General features: G+C 40.1%; 1 protein-coding gene across 7 annotated transcripts in view; it reads left to right on the top strand.

Moving 5' to 3' along the window:
* hectd1 (HECT domain containing 1) overlaps positions 1 to 15799 on the top strand; it is a 51179-nt gene that overhangs the window by 9732 nt on the left and 25648 nt on the right. For all 7 annotated transcript variants that reach the window (XM_034307835.2, XM_034307830.2, XM_053237748.1 and 4 more), the window contains exons 5-13: positions 1623 to 1904; positions 10834 to 11104; positions 11207 to 11283; positions 11802 to 11900; positions 11991 to 12105; positions 12790 to 12964; positions 13893 to 14031; positions 15185 to 15355; positions 15468 to 15690. In XM_034307835.2, coding sequence (XP_034163726.1) covers positions 1623 to 1904; positions 10834 to 11104; positions 11207 to 11283; positions 11802 to 11900; positions 11991 to 12105; positions 12790 to 12964; positions 13893 to 14031; positions 15185 to 15355; positions 15468 to 15690 — 1552 coding nt within the window. The remainder of the gene's footprint in view (positions 1 to 1622; positions 1905 to 10833; positions 11105 to 11206; positions 11284 to 11801; positions 11901 to 11990; positions 12106 to 12789; positions 12965 to 13892; positions 14032 to 15184; positions 15356 to 15467; positions 15691 to 15799) is intronic.

Here is a 15799-nt window from a genome sequence, read left to right as displayed (position 1 = left end):
AGTAACTTTGGAGCGCGACTCATGTAACATGCATATTAATGAAGCTTGTCTGCAGAGTGTCCAGTTTATCATGCATATAAGCAGTTCATTAGGAATCTGCAATCAGAATGAATTCATTCAGACTGGCGAAAATTTGCGTGTATTCATTAAAGGTGCTGCAACCAGTCATTATTTTGATAATTGATTATTCTATAGATAATTTTTCCAATTAATCAATTTGTTGGATTTCATGTATACAGTCCCCACCGAACATATTGGATTGTCAAGGCCAATTCTTTTGTTTTTGCTATACACTGAAGGCATTTGGGTTTGAGATCAAAAGATGAATATGAAACTATAGATTTACCTTTCATTTCCTGATATCTAGATGTGACTTAGAACATGGCACCTTTCGTGTCAGACCACTCAATGTTTAGTTGAGCAAGAGTATTGGAACAGATAGTCTTAAAGAACACTTAATATTTGGTTGCATCTCCCTTGCTTGCCATAACTGCATCAAGACAGCAACCCACTGATCACCAAACTGTTGCATGCTTTTTTTGTGATGCTTTTCCAGGCTTGAACACCAGCTTCTTTCAATTGTTGTTTGTTTTGGGGGTTTCTCACTTCATTCTCCTCTTCAGGACGAAAAACGCATGCTCAATTGGGTTAATTTCTGGTTCTTAGTGCGCCAGTGATTTCCTTTTTTTTTTTCTTTTTTCTTTTTCCCCCCCTTTCCCCTGAACTACATCCAGTACAAAGCCTGACACTTTATATACACATACAACACAATGTCTTGATTATAAATAAATCCATATACAGTAATGTGATTATATCGACTTGTGTGAAGCAAACATGAAACAGGAGGGAGGAACTCACTTGGATTGTTCATTTGTACTAGCTGTTTAGTGCAAGAGTTTTATCATATTATGTTATTAAAGACACCAACCAGTCTGAGAAACTAACAGTATGATTATGTCTAAACTGAGGTTTAGAGAACGGTTTCATCTGTTTCTGCTGCAAGTTCTTTTGTGTAAGATTTTTAATGCACTGCACTTTCCGAAAGCAGAGTAGCACGCTAAACAGCACAGGAGCTTGTTTTACTGGGATGAAACAAGTGGATCAGCAATGAACGTTTTCATTTATTACCCCTGTAGGGGAGTAATGGTTCAAAAATTATTGCGTAGTGGGGAGGACATTTTGAGGCAGATGTTGGATGTGAATTGACCATAGTAAAGGTTGCTCAGTGTTTGGTAAGTGCTATTTAGCAAGGATGCTGTGGCTGCTGTAAATAACAGAAAATATACTTTGTGAAAGAAAGTTTGATAGAACCTCTATTTTGGGGAAACATGCACGCTTCTTATTATGGTAAAGTTAACATTGAATACTGGTGCTAGCGTGTGCATAAGTTTGTTTCAGGTTACATTTAAATTATATTGAAGGATATTTTCAACAGAGTGCTGAGTTTAGGGTAAATCTAACACTTCATTCTGACTGCAGATTCTGAATGAATTTGTTGAGTCATCTTTGCATATAAACTTAGCCATTGAGACTTTAAGTCTTCATTGTGGCAACAGCTTTAATGTGTTAATATCCAGACCTGGGTCCAGATGTAAATCCCGAATGATATTGTGATGTTGCAGGTTTCCGATGGAGCCCTGCGCTGCTTTGCATCTCTGGCTGATCGTTTCACACGCCGTGGGGTTGATCCAGCTCCGCTGGCGAAGCACGGCCTGAGCGAGGAGCTTCTGTCACGCATGGCTGCTGCAGGAGGTTCAGCCGCTGGTCCTTCCTCCACATGCAAACCAGGCAGAACATCTACAGGAGGTGCCCCCTCTGCCCCTGACTCAAAACTTAGCAACCAGGTGTCCACTATCGTCAGCCTGCTGTCCACCCTGTGCAGGGGCTCACCACTCGTCACCCACGTATGTGCGGTCACATCATGATTTAATGGAATGGAATTCTACCCTCTCATGTCTGTTATTGTACCTTTCTAGAAGTGGCAGGGGCAAAGATTAGATGCAGAATATTCTTGGTGTTTGAATGTTCATGTTTTTCTGGGGCTTTGTGTGTGTGTTGGGGTGGGTGTTTGGGGGATGTAGTGGTGTAGTGTGTTGTACACTATGTTCCCAAAGTATCTGGACATCTGACCATCATGTGTGTTTCTGAACATCCAATTCCAAAACCGTGGGCATTAATATGGAGTTGGTCCACCCTTTATAGCTGTAACAGCCTCCACTCTTCTGGAAAGTCTTTGTGTTAGAGCTGCAACAACTCATTGTTAAAATTGATAATAATCGATTATGAAAATCTTTGTCAAGGAATCTCATTATTGATTAGTTTGGTCTGCGTATTGCACAGGGCACATTTACTTATTGTGTTATTTCTATTGCGAAAATGCGCGTGTGCGAACTAAGTCCTCTAAGGCATGGGAGCATTTTATATTAAATGCTGCGAAGAAGATTGTAAACTGCAAACTTTGCAAAGCGGAGCTTGTGTGGTATGGAAGCACGGCAGTGATGCATGAGCACATGAAAAGGAAATGTGGGAGTCACGGATGAAGGCAAAGAATGGTAAGTTGAACACACATTTATGTTCATATCCAAACTGGTCCACTGTGTGCAAGGGCTTGGGGAAATTGGTGTGAATTGCTTAAAAGATTTAGTTTAATTCAAGTTTATTGTCATTATATGCTGTATTTGTGAGCTTGCTGTGTAAATATTGTTGTTTATTATAATGGGAGTGATCTATTTGTAACGAGCACCATGTTTGTGCTTCTCACTCGCAATGTAGACACGATACAGTGGTAGTGCAAGATCTGTAACGTCAAATTAAAATGGTAATTTTCAAAGTAAACATTAGTAAAACAATATGCCTAAAGGCAATGAGTAACAGAAACCTTAAGGTGCAGCGAAAGTGTTTTTTATTATTATTATTATTATTATTATTATTATATATTTTTTTAATACGCTATTTGTAAACGGTTTTTATTTCTTTATTTATTTCTATTAATTTAGAACTGTAGTTTAATCATCAGTGCATCCACAAAAAATAATGCATAAGTAGTTATATAAAATTGTGTGTGTGTGTATATATATATATATATATATATATATATATATATATATATATATATATATATATATATATACACACACACACACACACACACTGCATGCACAATTATTAGGCAAGTCAGTATTATAATCTGATCATTATTTCTATGCATATTATCTAACTATTAACCATATAAACCTGCTAACTGGGTATAATTATTTTCAGGGGAAGTTTAATTGTTAATAAGGGTGGGTGTGGCTTAAAGTGATCAACACCCTATATAAAGTGTGCATAATTATTAGGCAGCTTCTCTACCTCAGGAAAATGGGACAAAAAGAGATTTAACTGAGTCTGAAAAGTCAAAAATTGTAAAATGCCAGAGGGATACAGCACACTGCAGATTGCAAAACTATAGAGGCATGACCACCGGATAGTCAAATGCTTTATGAATACTCACCAGGGTTGCAAAAAAAAAAAAAAGTCTGTGGAGAAGAAAAGGTTCAAGTTGACTGCAAAAGACTTAAGAAGAATAAAACATGAGGTTACCAGGAACCAGTTACCCACCAGTGCCACCATATTTTAGAACTGCAGACTTCCAGGAGTGTCCAGAAGTGCAAGGTGTAAAAAGTGCTCAGAGACATGGCTAAGGTATGGAAGGCTGAAACATGACCATCACTGAAGAAGACTTGCAAGCTGAAGCATCATGACTTGGCCAAGAAATAACTGAAGACCAATTTCTCAAAGGTTTCATAGACAGATGAAATGAGAGTGACTCTAGATTGACCGGATGGGTGGGCGTTTGGGTGGATCACTAATGAGCACAGAGTAGCAGTTTGAGCAAGGCACCAGCAAGGTGTAGGAAGGGTACTGCTGTGGGTATCATTACTGATGAACTAGCTGGTTCTTTTCAGGTCGAAGATAGATTGAAAATCAACTCCCAAACCTACTGCCAGTTACTAGAAGACACTTTCTTCAGGCAGTGGTACAGGAAGAAATCAGCAACATTCAGGAAGGTCATGATCTTTATGCAGGACTATGCCCCATCGCATACATCAAGGTACACCACTGTTTGGCTAGAAAAGGCATCAAAGATGACAGAATTATGACTTGGCCCCCCTTCCGCACCTGACTTCTCAGGCATGAAATTTACAGTGAGGGAAGACTGTTCACCTCTTTGAACAGCATTTGGGAGGCTGTGTTTGATTGATCATGAACAGATCAAGCACCTGGCAGATTCATTGGATTAAAGGCTCATGGTGGTTATTGACTGGCCAAAAAAAATTATTTTTTGTTAATTGTTATTTTTTTAGTTATTTGTTAAATAATACTTTGAGACTGAAGAATAAACAAGCAAGTGGGGAAATTGAAATTTAGTTGCCTAATAATTGTGCATACTAATAATTTCCCCTGAGAAAGACAAATCTCATTTTTTCTTTGTTAAAAACTGTATTTTGAGGTGTAATAAACATAACTGAGATCATTTTATATGCTGCTGAGAAATACCATCAGCCTAATAATTGTGCATGCAGAGTAATATGTGTGTGTGTGTGTGTATGTATATATATATATATATATATATATATATATATATATATACATATATACACACACATATATACACATATATATATATATATATATATATATATATATATATATATATATATATATATATATATATATATATATATACACACACACACACACACACACACACACACACACACACACAGAGTTAGGTCTGGACGGAAGTATTTGGACAATGACGGTGTTTTTGTGATTTTGTCTTTATACACCACCACAATGGATTTGAAATTAAACAATCAAGATGTGATCAAAGTGTAGACTTTCAGCTTTAATTTAAGAGGTTCCACAAAAATTTTGAAAGTCTTGAGTTGCTTTCGCAGTATGTTTAGGGTCATTATCCACTTGCAATGTGAAGCGGCGTCTAATCAGTTTTGTAGCATTTGGCTGAATGTGAGCAGAGAGTATAGCCCTATACACTTCAGAATTCATCTTGCTACTTCTGTCAGCAGTCACATCATCAATTAACACCAGTGAGCCCGTTTCCATTGGCAGCTATATATGCCCATGCCATAACACTGCCTCCACCATGTTTGACACATGATGTGGTATACTTTGGATCATGAGCTCTTCTTTTATTTTGCCATACTTTTCTCTTCCCATCATTGTGGTACAGGTTAATCTTGGTTTCATCAATCTTATTCTAGAACATGGGAGGCTTTTTTAGATGTTTTCTGGCAAAGTCTAATCTGGCTTTCCTGTTCTCGAATGTTACCAGTGGTTTGCACCTTGTTGTAAACCCTCTGTATTTACAATCATATAAATATATGTGCATGCGCGAGCGTGCAGCAGCCTGTTACATTTGCTCTCCTTCCTTTTAGTAATTTACCTATTATTTCTTTATCTTTCTCTTTTAAATTTTTATTGGTAACCAGTAATAAGCTTTTACCTCTCTAATCATGCGATTTGAGAGCGTTTTTGTCTGAAGTTTCGCCATGGGACTTCTGTTTTCAACTCTCTGAGTGACCAGTGCGCAGCAACACGGTGCCGGCTCTTTTGTTTACACCAGAGATCAGCTGATCGCATTGCAACCTGCCGGCGTTTTTGATCCAACTTTGTACCGGACCTTAAACATTCCTGATGAGATACAAAGGAGGACAGTAAGAAGATGCAGAGGTGGAAGAAAAGGGCGGAGAGGAAAAGTTGAGCAGAGCCAAGCATCGTGCAAAGAGAAGGCGAGGAAATATAAACCGTATCTCCCGTCTCTCATTTTGGGTAATGTGAAGTCGCTGGACAATAAGTTGGACGAGCTAACAGCTTTAGTAAGAAAGGAGAACATCTTTCGAGAATGCAGTCTGATGTGTTTTACGGAGACTTGGCTACATGATGGCATACCCGATTCCAGCATTAATATAGACGGCTTCAGTGCAGTGCGGGGAGACTGGAGACCTCTGGTTCAGAGGCAACCTGCTACTGTCAGGAAGGTGAGGAAATGATCTGAAGAAGCCAATGCTGCTCTGCAGGAGTGCTTTGAATCTACAAACTGGGAGGTGCTCTGTGAGCCACAGGGTGAGGACATTGACCAACTGACTGACTGCATCACGGAATATATCAATTTCTGTGTCGACATCTGCATGCCCCTGGAAACTATCCATTGCTTCCCTAACAATAAACCCTGGGTCACCAAGAACATTAGAGCTGCTCTCTATGATCAAAAGAGGGCTTTTAGGACTGGTGATAGGGAGGAAGCTAAGAGGGCTCAAAGACTGCTGTCTGTCAAGATAAGGGAGGTAAAGGAGAAGTACAGGAAGAAATTGGAAAATAGCCTGCAACAAAATAACTCGAGGGAGGTGTGGAGAGGCATGAGGACCATCACTGGCTACAAGACCGGCAGCCAGGTGTTGGAGGGCAAATACAGACCATGCTAATGAGTTTAATCTTTTCTTCAATAGATTTCATGTGAAGCCTCACATGCACCCCTCCTACAGCTTCACTACACATTCACCAGTCCATCCCCCTCATGTAGTGGCCACTATGCCAGATTCCTCTGGAACCATCACCATCTCAGAGGATCAAGTAAGAAGGGAATTGAGCAGGCTTAGCAAAGGCTGTGGGCCCAAGATCCATAATCCATAACCCATGGATCCATAATCCAAGATCCAAGGTATCTTGGATTATGGACTACCTCACTGGCTGCCCCAAGTACTTCTGCATACAGAACTGTGTGTCCGACATTGTGATCTGCAGCACCGGTGCTCCTCAAGGGACAGTTCTTTCTCCCTTCCTCTTTACCCTGTATACATCTGATTTTAGTTACAACTCTGAATCTTGCCACCTTCAGAAGTTCTCTGATGACCCTGTGGTTGTTGGATGTATTCAGGGTGGTGACACCTCAGAATATCAGACGGTAGTGGACAACTTTGTTACCTGGTGTGAGCTAAATCACCTACAGCTAGATGTCAGGAAAACAAAGGAACTTGTAGTGGACTTTAGAAAATCCAGGGCCCCCGTCACTCCTTTGTCTGTCCATGGTGAGGAAGTTGAGATTGTTGCAGATTACAAATACCTGGGAGTCCATATAGACAACAAACTGGACTGGACATCAAACTCAAAGGCACTCTTCAAGAAAGGCCAGAGCAGGCTGTATTTTCTGAGGAGGCTCAGGTCTTTCAGTGTCTCCAACACCATGCTGCAGATGTTCTATGAGTCTGTGGTGTCTAGTGTCATTTTCTATGCAGTGGTCTGTTGGGGAAATAGCATGAAGGTGGCAGACAGAAACAAACTGGACAAACTAATCAGGAGGGCTGGCTCTGTAATTGGCATGGAGCTGGACTCTGTTCACGTTGTGGCTGAGAGAAGGATGTTGTCAAAACTCCACTCAATCCTGGACAACCCTTCTCACCCACTACACAGTTTGCTGGTCGACCAGAGGAGCACTTTCAGTCAGAGACTGATCACTGCCAAGTGTTCCACTGAGCACTTCAGAAGATACTTTATCCCTGTGGCCATCAAGCTGTACAACTCCTCTCTATAAGTGCTGGGACTTTCATGTGTAATGCATATGCAATACATGTTCAATTCATGTGCAATACAAATTTAGGTATATATATTTATAAAATAGGAATATATTTATTTTATTTTCTTCTTTCTTTCTTTCTTTTTGAGAGCAATTCCAAGCAATTTCCCCCTGGGATTAATAAAGTTCTTTTGAATCTTGAATCATGAAGGCCTCTCTTGATTAAAAATCTACAATGATACGCCTACCTTCTCCAGAGTATTCTTGACTTCTGTTGATGTTGTGAAGGGGGTTTTCTTCACCAAGGAAAGGATTCTGTGATCATCCACTTTAGTTGTCTTCTGTGGTCTTCCAGGCCTTTTGGTGTTACTGAGCTCGCCAGTGCATTCCTTCTTTTTAAGAATGTACCAAATTGTTGATTTGGCCACTCCTAAAGTTTCTGCTATCTCTCTGATAGGTTTCTTTTGTTTTTTCATCTTAATGATGGTCTCCTTCACTTGCATTGAGATCTCCTTGGACTTCATATTGATAGCTCCAGTCGAACACCTGCCAAATGCCAACTCAATACCTGATATCAACTCCGTACCTTTTATCTGCTTCATTTGTCTTGAAGTAACGAGGGAATGGACTGCACCTGGTCAGTTAACTTGTCCAAATACCTTTGAGCCCCTGAAAATGGAAGTACTTTGATTAAAATGGCTGTAATTCCTAAATGGTAAATTCCATATTTTTGTGGAACCTCTTAAAATAAAGCTGAAGGTCTACACTTCGATCACATCTTGATGGTTTTATTTCAAATCCATTGTGGTGGTGTATAAAGGCAAAATCACAAAAACTCTGTCATTGTCCAAATACTTCCGGACCTACCTGTATGTATGTATAATGAGTATACAGAGTATATAGTATATTTTTAAGTGTTTATGGTTCAGCATCTGTCTTCATAATTAATATCCCTAGTAATAAATATAAATCTTTGGATAACCATAAAAATGGTTATAATTCCTTTTTGTATCAGCAGTTATAACAAAAACAAGGCATTGAATGTATTCAGTTATGCAGAAATTGCTTTCTCTGCATACTCATGTTATCTTTTTCATTTCAGAAAGAAACTGCATCATGAGTGAGTTTGTTCAGAGAGAGAAAAATCCCCTGTGCACTCCACAGCAAGCATTTGTAATTGATGCCATTCTGAACTGACATGCGGCCACTGTCAGTGGTTGAAAACCAAAGTTTCAAAAGCATGGTCGGTGTATTCAACCCAGGATACATTCTTCCCTCAAGAAACCATTTTATAAAATTGATGGGGAGGAAGTACCAGGAGGCATTCCAGAAGGTCAAGGGTGATCACTGCTGCATTGAAGAATACAGGCATTGAAAGAGCTTTTGGGGCTGCAAGATGAATTCTAAAATGAATTTCCTGTTTACTCAATTACACTGTTTGACCATGTAGTAGACAGTTATAGAAGGGAATTATTTATAATTGCACTATCCGGTGTCACCCAGATGAGGATTAGTTCCCTTTTGAGTGTGGTTCCTCTCAAGGTTTCTTCCTCATGTCATCTCAGGGAGTTTTTCCTTGCCACTCTGGCTTGCTCATTAGGGATAAATTTATAAATTTATAACATTTTTAAAATTATATCCTGCATTTATATATTTCTGTAAAGCTGCTTTGTGACTATGGCCATTGCTAAAGCACTTTACAAATAGAATTAAATTGAAGATGTCTTGTTTTTTTGTTTTTTTTAAATGTTCAACAAGCGTGCCAGCAGCAATCTGAAAGAGAAACAGAAACAAATGAGAACATCTGAGCACATGCTTGTTAAAACACTATCTTAACCTAAAACCAGACCAGTGGAGACTGCTTTAAGAGATTTCTTTCACTTTTAAGCCTTTCGAATGTGCCCCTGTGTTTATGAGCGGACAAGAATATATCTCTTCAGTGCCTGCACTTTTGAAGGTCCACTGAGGGTGCTGCCTTTGAGTCATCTCCACTGAAGTCTTGCCAAGTCACTGCAGCAGAGCAGCTCCAAAACCGATGGAAGGGGGTTCTGTATGACCAAGTACCAAACACAGTGAATCTCTCCTCTGCCCAGGACCCAAGGGTCAGAAGGCTGAAGTTTCTGACTCCTAAACAAATTATAACTGTGCAAGCAAAAGTTCAAACTGATGCACTTGCAGTCAGAAGGCAGATGGTGCAACAGCAGCAGCAAATGACCACCTCAACCGTAACTATAGCTGCTGAACCTTCAACCCCTGTCTCTTTGCTTGACTCACTCATTGAGTCTGGGGGCAGCAAGGAGGAAGAGAATAAAGAGGGGCAACCTGAGGAGGATATCAATAGCCAAGTTAGAAATGAAGTCCAGGCTTACTTTGAGAGGCCCCTTGGCAAGGAGGAAAACCCTTTACATGGGTGGGCAACATGTGGACATGTTGACATTTTTGCATTTCAATGCAAAATTTCTGGAAGAGTGAATAAAAGAATGTTATAGACTGTGATAGTCTACTTCTTCCTAGTTCTACCTCTCTTCAAACAGTTTGTGGTTTTGTTTTGCTTAATTATAAAAATTTGTTCTGCTGCTTATTGGACAAACAGTTGTGTTAATGTAAAGTTTTAGTTTGAAGTTATATTTGTAACACTCAGTTTGTAGATGGTATTTTAAATAAACGAAAAAAAATGGTATTGAACTTTTTACTAGATTTTGGAGCGTGACCTTGAGGATTCAGCCACAAGAGCATTAGTGAGGTTGGGTACTGATGTTGGGCAAGAAGGCATGCGGTGCAGTCTGCATTCTAATTTATCCCTAAGGCATTCGGTGGGCTTGAGGTCAGGGATCTGTGCAGGCCATGTGAGTCCTTCCACACCAACCTTGGTGAACCGTGTCTTCAAGGAAAGTGGTAATTCTACAGCATGCAAAACATCCTGTACAATTGTGAGCCTCCAAATTTGTGATAGCTGAGGGTCTACTCTTGGTTTGAGCACTTGGTTTCTCAAGACAATGACCCAAAAATTTTGATCTGTCACCCCATATTTATCTTTTGATCTCAAACCCAAATGTCTTCAGTGTATAGCAAAAACAAAAGAATTGGCCTTGCCATTCCAATACTTTCAGAGGGGGCTGTAATTGGACTGTGTGATTGGTCAGGTGTCCACTTACTTTTGGCTGTAGAGGGGAGCTTGATTGTGCTGATATATAAATCAGATGTAAATTCCCTGCGAGTTGAGAGCTTTAGTAAAACCCTTTTGCACATCTTCTCAGGACCTGCTGCGCTCAGAGCTGCCTGACTCGATGGAGAGTGCGCTGCAAGGCGACGAACGCTGTGTGCTGGATACAATGCGTTTGGTAGACCTGTTGTTAGTACTGCTGTTTGAAGGCCGTAAGGCGCTGCCCAAATCCACAGCTGGTTCAGGTGGGCGTATCCCAGGCCTACGGCGCCTTGACAGCTCCGGAGAGCGCTCGCATCGCCAGCTCATTGACTGTATTCGTAGCAAAGACACAGATGCACTCATTGATGCCATAGACACCGGAGGTGAGACCATATTTGTATTTGATAAAGCATTTCAGTGCTTTATTTATCACAGGTTTGAGTGTATCTTATTATAATTTAATGAGACTGATTTTTCTTTTCTAGCATTTGAAGTTAATTTTATGGATGATGTGGGACAGACACTTTTGAACTGGGCCTCAGCGTTTGGTACACAGGAAATGGTGAGAATTTTTGTCAGTTGAATAGCTTAAAGTATTGTGGATATTTAAAGATTAAATTTAAAAATTAAAAATTTGAAACTCCTTTTTTAACATTATGCAAATTACAAGCAATGTGTATAATACTAAGTAGTTGGCATTTGAGGGGTAAGTTACTGATGTCTGAGCGTAAATGAGGATAAAAAAAATAAACACGTATACTTGTGATGTTCAGGTCAAGAGGGGGAAGCAGAAGGAAATATTTGTGCCACATGAAGTGCATATGTGCCAGAAGTCATTTGGTTAATTTAAGACTGGCAGAATTTTTCATAAGATTACTGAAAATAACTGATAAGTAGCTGATCAGGATTGTAAAACCAAGCAGCAATGATAACTGCTAGGAATATAATTAAGCTTAATGCAACCTGATATCTTAACCTGATTCAACTAACAAAAATTACTGCCGATCAGTGGGACAGGCCCAAGCACTAAGTCCAGAGTAATCAGGTAAATGTCAGGAGCTTAACTGTGCTCTGCTGTAGGTGGAGTTCTTGTGTGAGAGAGGGGCGGATGTCAACAGAGGCCAAAGATCGTCATCGCTGCATTATGCTGCCTGTTTTGGACGACCACAAGTAGCCAAGGTAACAGAAGCCGTAATTATCAAATTTCTTTCTGTTCATATTTTAAGGCGTTGTTCTTATTTCACTTTTTCTTTTATTTTTTTTTTTAAGACTTTACTGCGGCATGGAGCCAACCCTGATCTGAGGGATGAAGATGGCAAAACTCCTCTGGACAAGGCCAGGGAGAGGGGACATAGTGAGGTTGTTGCAATTCTCCAGTCTCCTGGTGCGTTCCACTGTTTTTCCCTCTGTCTTTTTTTCCCCACATCTAAAACTCGCTTCCACTGCGCAATCCTGACAAAATTGTCATTGTGGCTAAATTGCTTATGAATTGAATGGCATGCATTACACAGTGAGGGTTTGTAAACTATGCATGGTAAATGTGTTTGACTAAGTCAGATGTCAAGTTTAATTTCTGTCAGATTGAATTAATGTCAGAAAGCTAGACATCATAAGTTGTGAGCAATGTCACCTTCTATTTATGAATATCAGAAATCTAGTGTAGCCTACTACTTTGTAATAGTACAGCCAGTCTGTGATTTATAGACCAGTGGAATCAGTGTCCTTGCCTGTTTCATATTGCTTTGTCCTATCGACTGTGGGAAGGAGACATGCAGGAAGGACTGATGTGAGCTAGCTACTTAGTATTGCTATTATCTCAGAAAGTGGAAAGAAATGCTGACAAACATCCCTCTTGGGGTACTTGGGCCGTGCGAGCACTTTTGTGGTGTAATTTCCATCACCATGTTGAGAGATTGACTGTGTACTCTGAGCAGTAGTTGGAGTGGTTAGATTTCTGTCATGGTACACTGTAAGCCCCAAGCTTTTTATTTCAGTTGCTTGTGTTTTCTCTGTATTCTGTCCTGGTAGAGTCCATTTTGAACATTAATTTGGAACACTTTTGCTGTAGGAGACTGGATGTGTCCTGTGAACAAGGGGGATGACAAGAAAAAGAAGGATATGAACAAGGAGGAGGAGGAGGGCAGTGAGCCAAAAGGAGACCCTGAGATGGCACCCATCTATTTGAAGAGGCTGCTTCCAGTATTTGCACAAACCTTTCAGCAAACCATGCTGCCTTCAATAAGGTTCATTTGTTTGACACTATTCATATTTCAGGGCTACGAGGTGAAGCTCCCATAGGGTAGTGGCTAAAATTGTGATTTTATTGCTCAGTATTGAGATCACATTTGTTTATCACAAAACGTATTGTTTTATTGCATTGTTTAAAAATCATTGAAGCATCCTGGTCGTTTATATTATGCATTTTAAGCCTGTTTTTTTCTAAATGTTTTGCTAAGCTAGACTCAAATATGCCACCACGATTACTACTAGGGCTAATCGGTACTAATCATTTGATACAAGGCTCTCAATGCATTCAACAGACTGCATAATAAAACATAATAATTTGCATAATAAATTAGGCCATTTGTCATAAAATAGCACTTGTATACGTGAAATAAGTATGTATACGTGTAATAAATATTTAAACATAATCAAGCTCAGGCAAATTCCCCACTCTGGCAAAGTAGCTTCCTATTTATCTTGAATTAGGTGTGGAGTTTAAAAAAAAAAAAAAAACAACTTCTAAATGCACTGTTTTAATGAGACAATACGATAACGTACTAGCGTGGTCTGGTGTAAGGGAGAACGTCGGCTTCCAGGTACATTTTAACACTGACGCTCAGCGAGTGATGGACCAAAAGTGTGCAAAAGCCACCATATATATGTAAAATACGTGGGTGCTAATATGGGGCGCATACACAGCAAAGTTTCTGCTGCACTCAGTTGCCTTTCTTTGTTGAGTCAATGTGGGCTAAAGATTGGGACATTCATATTTGGTGCTGGAGAACATAGGATTTAAAAACATCTTGCATTACAGAGAGCTGTGTGACTCTGACCGCACAACTAGCTAACAGCTGAATAAGAAAAGCCCTGTGCCTGAGTTTCTTTTTTTTTATGTCTGTGATTTTATATGTGGGCAGAATAACATGCTGCTGTGTCCTTTCTCTGTAGGAAAGCTAGTTTAGCGCTGATCAGGAAGATGGTTCATTACAGTTCTGAAGTGCTGCTTAAGGAAGTGTGTGACTCTGACGCTGGACACAATCTGCCCACCATCCTGGTGGAAATCACTGCTACTGTGCTGGATCAGGAGGTCAGTGCTTATCGTAGTTTCTAAACTCATTCTATCCACCTGATAGGCTTTTGCTCTGATTTAAAACAACAGTGGTGAAGCTTATACGCTCACCGAACACTTTATTAGGAACACTGTACTTGTACTGGGTAGGGCCTCCCTTTGCTCTCAACAGCCTCAATTCTTCATGGCATGGATTCCACAAGATGTTGGAAACATTCCTTTGAGATTCTGGTCTATGTTGACATGAGTGCATCACGCAATTCCTGCAGATTTTTCAGGTACACTTTCATGTTGCCATTCTCTCGTTCTACCACATCCCAAAAGGTGTTCTATTGGATTCAGATCTGGTGACTGGGAAGGCCATTGAAGAACATTCAGCTCATTGTCATGTTCATGAAACAAGTTTGAGACAATTTTGCTTTGTGACATGGTGCATTATCATGCTGGAAGTAGCCATTAGAAGATGGGTAAATTGTGGCCATGAAGGGATGCACATGGTCAGCAACAGTACTCAAATAGGCTGTGGCATCATCAGACCAGGCTATGTTTTTCCAGCCCTCAACTGTTTTTTTGAGCCTGTGCTCACTGCAGCTGCACCTTTTGGTTCTTGGCTGACAGAAGTAACAGAAGCAAATGTTGTAGCCCATTTGCCTCAAGCTTCGTTGTGTTGTGCATTCTGAGATTCTTTTCTGCTCACCACAATTTTACAATTTTAAGTGGTTATTTGAGTTAGTAGCCTAGCTCGAACCAGACCTGCCGCTCACTGGATGAGTTTTTTTTTTTTTTTTGGCACCATTCTGAGTAAACTTGACAGACTGTTGTGTGTCTGAAAATCCCAGGAGTTCAGCAGTTAGAAATACACAAGCCTGTCTGGCACCAACAGTCATGCCATGATCAAAATCGGTGAGATCGCGTTTTTTCCCCATTCTGATGGTTGATGCAAACATTACCTGAAGCTGCTGGCCCGTATCTGCATGATTTTATGCATTGCACTGATTGGCTGATTACATAATTGCATGAATGAGTAGGTGTACAGGTGTTCCTAATAAAGTGCTTGGTGAGTTTGTATACTTCCATTAAAATCAAAAGTAGTATTATGTGATGAGCCTTTTTAGGTTTGTATTCTCAACAGGAAATGACTTAAAAATTTTCTTTCCTCTTTCCCTCACAGGATGATGATGATGGTCACTTGCTGGCACTGCAGATCATAAGGGATCTGGTTGATAAGGGAGGAGATGTGTTCTTGGACCAGCTGGCCAGACTAGGTGTCATCAATAAGGTATCCACTCTGGCAGGACCTACTTCAGATGACGAGAATGAGGAAGAAGCCAAACCAGAGAAGGTAAGAAACAGCCATTTGTCGAAATTAAATCTTTAATAATGTAGAAATTATAAAATATATGGTTTTGTCTGTAAACTAACTTGAAATCCAAAATCAACAAATAAAATTTAAGGAGGATGAACCCCAGGAAGATGCTAAAGAGATTCAGCAGGGCAAGCCCTACCATTGGCGGGACTGGTCCATTATCAGAGGCAGGGACTGTTTATACATATGGAGTGATGCTGCTGCCCTGGAGCTTTCCAACGGTAGCAATGGCTGGTTTCGCTTCATCTTGGATGGCAAATTGGCTACTATGTACTCCAGTGGCAGCCCGGAAGGAGGCTCTGACAGTTCAGGTGATTTGTGTTGTAATCGTGTATTTTGCTCACCTTTTTGTGCAGTACAATAATATACCTTTGCAGTGATTACACATAAAGCTTTGTATTAATATTAATATTCATTATT

The sequence above is a fragment of the Pangasianodon hypophthalmus genome, chromosome 10 (assembly GCF_027358585.1).
Source record: "Pangasianodon hypophthalmus isolate fPanHyp1 chromosome 10, fPanHyp1.pri, whole genome shotgun sequence".
Classification (NCBI taxonomy): Eukaryota; Metazoa; Chordata; class Actinopteri; order Siluriformes; family Pangasiidae; genus Pangasianodon; species Pangasianodon hypophthalmus.
Note: the sequence above shows the minus strand (reverse complement) of the source record. Positions and strands in the feature narration are given on the sequence as shown.